We start from the raw sequence: 6315 nt of genomic DNA, 5'->3' as shown, positions 1-6315 counted from the left end.
ATTACTTTTATTGATTTAATTATTACCAGGTCGTATATTTGGAAGTAATGTTCACGAAGGATCAAACGCGTCTTGTGTTGTTGATGATATTCCTTAGTCATCTAGGACCGTTCGTAGAAGGTCAAGAAAAAGAACTCCTATAGTATCTATACCTATGGCTGATTTAAGTGAACATGCAACATTTGTTGGTTATCAAAATGTTTTAGATGTTTATAAAGGAATATCATCAGGTATAGTATATATTTCCTATTTTTATTTCAATCAATTATTATGTGTTTATCTACACGAAGTAACTACATATCATGATATATTATTGTGTAGAATATCTTGATCATGGAAATCAATCCGTTATGTGTCCAAGTTGCAATGCATTGTTGTGGAAAGCTGAAGTTAACAGACCAAGCAGTACTAATGAAGAAGGAGCTTTTTCCCTTTGATGTTATAATGGAAAAGTCGAACTTCCCGATCTTAAACAACCAGATGAAAGTTATCATCAATTATTTCGTGGTGAAACCGCCATCAGCAAGTACTTCTTGAAAAACATTAAGACGTTTCAATTCGATGTTTTCGTTTACGTCTATGGGAGGAAAGATTGACCATTCCATAAATAGAGGCAATGCGCCTTATACGTTTCGACTTAGCGGTGAAAACTATCATTGTTTAGGAAGTCTTTTACCGTTAGATGGACGTAAAGCACAGTTTTCTCAACTTTACATTTATGACACGGAAAACGAGATTTCAAATCGTCAACGTGTATTTGGGTAAATACCTTAACGATATTCTTCTACTTTATTTATCATAATTTTGTTTTAGTTTAATTTTTATTGTATTTAATCAAACTATAATTTTTTTTATTGGCAGTGAAAATAATTCAAAGGTCGATGACCAAGAAAAACATATTATTAATTATTTGAAGACAATGTTAGATTCAAATAATCATTTGGTTCAAGCTTATCGAATGGTACGAGATTGTTTTGAAGAAAACCCACAACTAGATTTGAAGTTGCGTATTATTGGAACAAGACAGCATGATGCCAGACAATATAACTTACCATCCAGTTCTGAAGTTGCTGCTTTAATCGTTTGCGATATTGGTGACGCTGTTGACAACCGAGATATAATTGTTACAAAGAAGTCTGGTTCGTTAAAGCGTATCAGTGAACTTCATCCATCTTATACACCTCTTCAATACCCGTTATTTCATCCTTTTGGTGAGGATGGTTATCAGGTAAATATACTTCATAAGAATGTTTCGTCTTCATCAACCGCAGCACGCAAGAAGGTTACAATGCGTGAGTTTTTTGCTTATCGTATTCAAGATAGGCCAAATACGTTTTCAACCATGTTAAATGGTAGGCGTTTGTTTCAGCAAATTTTAGTTGATAAATATACGATGATTGAGGCTCAAAGATTACATTTTATACGAGGTAAACAACATGAACTTAGGTGCGATACTTACCAAAGTTTACGAGGTATGCAAGCTGTTGGAAATACTAATGTTTCAACGGCTGGTCAACGTGTTATTCTACCATCTTCATTTACTAGCGGTGTAAGATATATGATGCAAAATTATCTAGACGCTATGTGTCTTTGTAGATGGTTCGGGTATCCCGATTTTTTCATAACCATAACATGTAATCCCAATTGGCCAGAAGTTAAAAGATTTCTTAAGGATACAAAGTTAAACTTGGAAGATAGACCTGATAGATTATGTTGGCTTTTCAATGTCAAGCTTGATGCAATGATTAAATTGATGAAGGATAAGTCTTTGTTTGGAATTGTTCAAGCAGGTAATTTTATTTAATTCTATGAATATACAATTATAATAGAAGACCTACTTGTATGTTATAAATGTTAATAATATTTATATGTTGTTGAATATTAACTTTTATTATCTTTATTGCAGTTGTTTACACGATAGAGTTTCAAAAAAGGGGTCTACTGCATGCCCATATTTGCATATTTTTGCATCCGGGTAGCAAGATTCATAATCCAAAAGATGTAGATAAATTTATTTCTGCTGAGATACCAAACAAAGACACTGATCCAGACCTATACAAGCTTGTATCTGATCATATGATTCACGGTCCATGTGGTGATGCTAACCCGAAGTGCACCTGCATGGTAAACAAAAGATGCTTCAAAAATTTTCCTAAAATTTTTAATGATGAAACAGTTGTTGATTCAAACGGTTTTTTGGTATACAAAAGAAGATATAACGGTCAATATGTTGTTAAGTCAGATATAATGATGGATAATAGAACTGTCGTTCCATACAACAAGACTCTATTAAAGAAATTTCAAGCACATGTTAACGTTGAGTGGTGCAATCAAGATGGATCTATAAAGTATTTGTTTAAATACATTAATAAGGGTCCAGACCGAGCAACAATTTCGCTTGTACAAAATAAAAATGGTGATAACCAAGATCCTAATTTAGATGAAATCAAAGCGTTTTATGATTGCAGATATGTGTCTGCATGCGAGGCTGCATGGAGGATATTCGGATTTGACGTGCATTATAGGTTTCCGTCTGTTATGAGGCTTGCTTTTCATTTTGGTGAACAGCAGGTAATATATGGTGCTAACGAAGATATTGAAGATATTTTAAACAAAACAACCAATGCTTCTTCCATGTTTATCGGTTGGTTTGAGTGTAATAAGAAGTATGACCTTGCAAAGACTCTCACATATGCTGAGTTTCCAACAAAGTATGTTTGGAAAAAACAATGTCGTAAATGGGAACCTCGGCAGAGGGGTTTTGCAATCGGTAGAGTTCATGCTGTTCCAGCCGCATTCTACGAAGCTTACTATCTAAGAATATTATTAAATAAGGTTAAAGGGCCTAAATGTTTTGAAGATATTCGAACAGTTGATGGAGTTGTGTGTGAAACTTTTCGAGATGCATGTTACAAAAGAGGTCTTTTAGATGATGATAAGGAATACATAGAAGCAATTGAAGAAACAAGTCACACTTCTACCGGATATTATTTAAGGAATTTATTTGCTACAATGTTGATTACTTATAGTTTATCTAGACCTCATTTTGTTTGGGAAAGTACTTGGCAACTTTTAGTTGATGGTATTCTATACAAACAACAAAAAGATCAAAACAACCCTGGTAAGATTTATGTATATTTTAATCTTTTCAATTATTCCAGTAATCTAACATCAATTAATTTTTATATTATATTAAGTTTATTTGCTTATTAATTTTATTTCAGGTTTGATTCTTAAAGAAGAGCAGCTAAAAAACTTAGCACACCTGGAAATTGAAATTTTTTTAATTTGCAACAACTCAAGTCTTAGAAAACATCAACAAATGTCTTTTCCGGATACAGAAACAGTTTCAAGAGCAACTAATCCGTTGATGGTGGAAGAGCTTTCATATGATACAGAGACCATGAATAACGAATTTAATCATCTATTTGATTCGTTAACTGATGAACAGAGAGGGGTTTATAATGAAATAATGAACGCTTTGGTGGATAAAAAAGGTGGCGTGTTTTTTGTGTATGGTTACGGTGGTACTGGAAAAACTTATTTATGGAAGACATTATCTGCATCTATAAGGGCAAAGGGAGACGTTGTGTTGAATGTTGCTTCAAGCGGGATTGCTTCTTTGCTGTTGGAGGGTGGAAGAACAGCACATTCGAGATTTTTGATACCCATTAATTTGACCGAAGATTCCATCTGTCCGGTAATACTACAAAATACTTTTTGTTACTTTTAATATTATTAGTTTTTTTATATATCGTTGTATTTGTTATTCGAATATAAATTCACTTTAAAAAGGTTACGCCATGTATTTATTTTTTTCTTTTTTCTTATAATTAGGTTAAAGGAAATACCGACGTCTATGAGTTATTGAGACAGACAAGCTTGATAATTTGGGATGAAGCACCAATGATTCATAAGCATGATTTTGAAGCTTTAGACAGAACTTTAAACGATGTTATGAATGGTGATTCTGCAAATATTTCCGAAGCACTTTTTGGAGGTAAGGTTGTTGTTTTTGGTGGTGATTTTCGTCAAATTTTGCCTGTTGTAACTAACGGTACCAGAAGTGAATGTGTCAATGCTTGCATCAATTCTTCTTATATCTGGTCTAAGTGTAAGGTTCTTAAACTAACTAAGAACATGAGGCTTACAGTTGGATGTCGATCTTCAGACGTTGAAAACATCAAAGAGTTTGCGGACTGGCTTTTAGACATAGGTCAAGGAACACTCGGTGGTCGAAATGACGGAGAGTCGGTTATTGATATTCCAAATGATCTGTTGATATTGAAACTCAGTTGATCCCATTGGTGATTTAATAAGGTTTGTATATCCTGATATATTAGATAGATTCAACGGACTTACTTACTTTCAGGACCGCGCACTGCTTGCACCTTTGAATGAGGTGGTTCAAGAAATTAATGAACATATGTTAGCCCTCTTTCCTGGTGACGAAGTCCAGTATTTAAGTTCCGACAGTTTGGCTGAATCTGAAGACGTTTCCGACGCTGTTGATCCACAATTGTATTCCCCTGATTTGTTAAATGGTTTAAAGATGTCAGGAATGCCTAATCATAGGTTGGTTCTTAAAGTTGGTGTTCCCATCATGCTATTAAGGAATATTAATCATAAAAAGGGTCTATGCAATGGAACACGCCTTCAAGTTGTTAGTCTCGGTAGGCGTGTAATTGAAGCAAAAGTTGTCTCTGGTACGAATATCGGATATCGCACTCTAATTAGTCGAGTAAGTCTTACACCAACTGATAAGAAACTTCCGTTCAAATTAAAAAGAAGACAGTTTCCTATATCCGTATGTTTTGCCATGACAATCAACAAGAGTCAAGGTCAATCATTGTCAAGAGTTGGATTGTATCTTAAGGATCCAGTATTTTCTCACGATCAGCTTTATGTTGCTTTGTCACGAGTGAAGACTAGAGATGGTATTAAGTTAGTGATACTCGACAAATAATCAAAGCTTATAAATAAAACAACAAATATTGTTTACAAGGAGATTTTTGCAAACATAGAATGTTAATTGTTTAAATTTCATATGTAATTCAATTTGGAATCTCATAATAAATGTAATGGTTATAATGTAATTTATTTTGTTTTACACTTTACAACATTTGTACTTAACTTGTTTTGTTTAATATTTTTTTGGTATCCTATATTTAATTTTTTTACTTAATTATAAATAATTTTTTATTTTTAATATTATAAACAAATTTTCTGGATATAAACCTGTTTTTTTTAAATTCGTTTTATAAGTTACCTTTTTAATATTTACTTTTTAATGTAAAATATTTAAGATATTTATCATACTATTTAATTAAATATTATTAACTATAGGCTAACTATACATTATAATAACTAGATAGATTTCATCATTAATTTTCTTGGAACAATAAAACCGTCACTTCTTATATCAATTTTCTTTTTTTTTCCATTTTAATCCTCTTCATCTTCTTCTTCTTTAACAATACTAAGTTTCTCAACATACCTAAACTCCAATAATGGCAACGATTATGAACTGGAGGTTTTGTAAACTATTCTGTAAGTATCAATTTGTATTTAGCAATTTAGCAACGTTAGAAAAAGATAATATTGAATCAGTCATGTTGTTCGATAATCAGTTTAAACATCAGATACATCAGATCGGTCTTAGGAAGAATTTGCCATGTGAAGAAGAAACAAATTTGATAAATGTTTTACATAATTTCTTTCATGATCTTTATCAAGAGGTTTTACCTTATGAACATGTAAGGGAGTGGTTCTTTTACCCTTATCAAAACAAGGTTGTTATCTGGTTTGAGAATGAAGAGTATAAGAATTTTAAGCCGAAACAACTATTGTCGTGTGATGATTTGGTGATGTTGAGGGAGTTTGACGTGTTAAAGTTAGCAAATGCAAGAAAAGTACTTGCGCATCTTGAGCTGGAAGCTGAGGTTAGTTCGAAGGTCAAATGGTTAGAAGAATGTTCTAATTATGAGAGTGATTATGAAGATTTTCCCGACAATTTTGAGTCTGATGACGAACATTAAGGTAAAATATAACTCTTTACGTATTGTTGTTATATTTAATACAAGTAGTAGATGTTATAGACCTTTTTACACTATCAAAGTTATTATGATTGTTATTCCGAAAGTTTGTTGTCCGATTAGGAAGTAAAAGGTAATATATTAATACTTTACATTACATATTGTTCATAGATTTAATAAAAGAATGATATTGACAACAATTTTTTAGACTTAGTAACAATCCTTAGATGTTATTAATTATTAAACATGTTGTTATGTTAAATTAATTTTAATGAATTTT

The 6315-nt window shown here is 32.2% G+C and overlaps 1 protein-coding gene across 1 annotated transcript; it reads left to right on the top strand.

The window, feature by feature from the left end:
• The first annotated feature begins 579 nt into the window (after positions 1-579).
• On the top strand, positions 580-4966 carry LOC143565126 (uncharacterized). The gene is made up of 6 exons (XM_077052197.1): positions 580-761; positions 862-1790; positions 1907-3121; positions 3225-3700; positions 3838-4294; positions 4344-4966. Exons 1-6 carry the CDS (start codon positions 580-582, stop codon positions 4964-4966), a joined length of 3882 nt encoding a protein of 1293 aa, XP_076908312.1.
• Positions 4967-6315: the final 1349 nt, after the last annotated feature.

The sequence above is a fragment of the Bidens hawaiensis genome, unplaced genomic scaffold (genome assembly GCF_021521415.1).
Source record: "Bidens hawaiensis isolate Kalapana, Puna unplaced genomic scaffold, B.hawaiensis_p1.1 tig00022287_1, whole genome shotgun sequence".
Taxonomy (NCBI): Eukaryota; Viridiplantae; Streptophyta; class Magnoliopsida; order Asterales; family Asteraceae; genus Bidens; species Bidens hawaiensis.
Note: the sequence above shows the minus strand (reverse complement) of the source record. Positions and strands in the feature narration are given on the sequence as shown.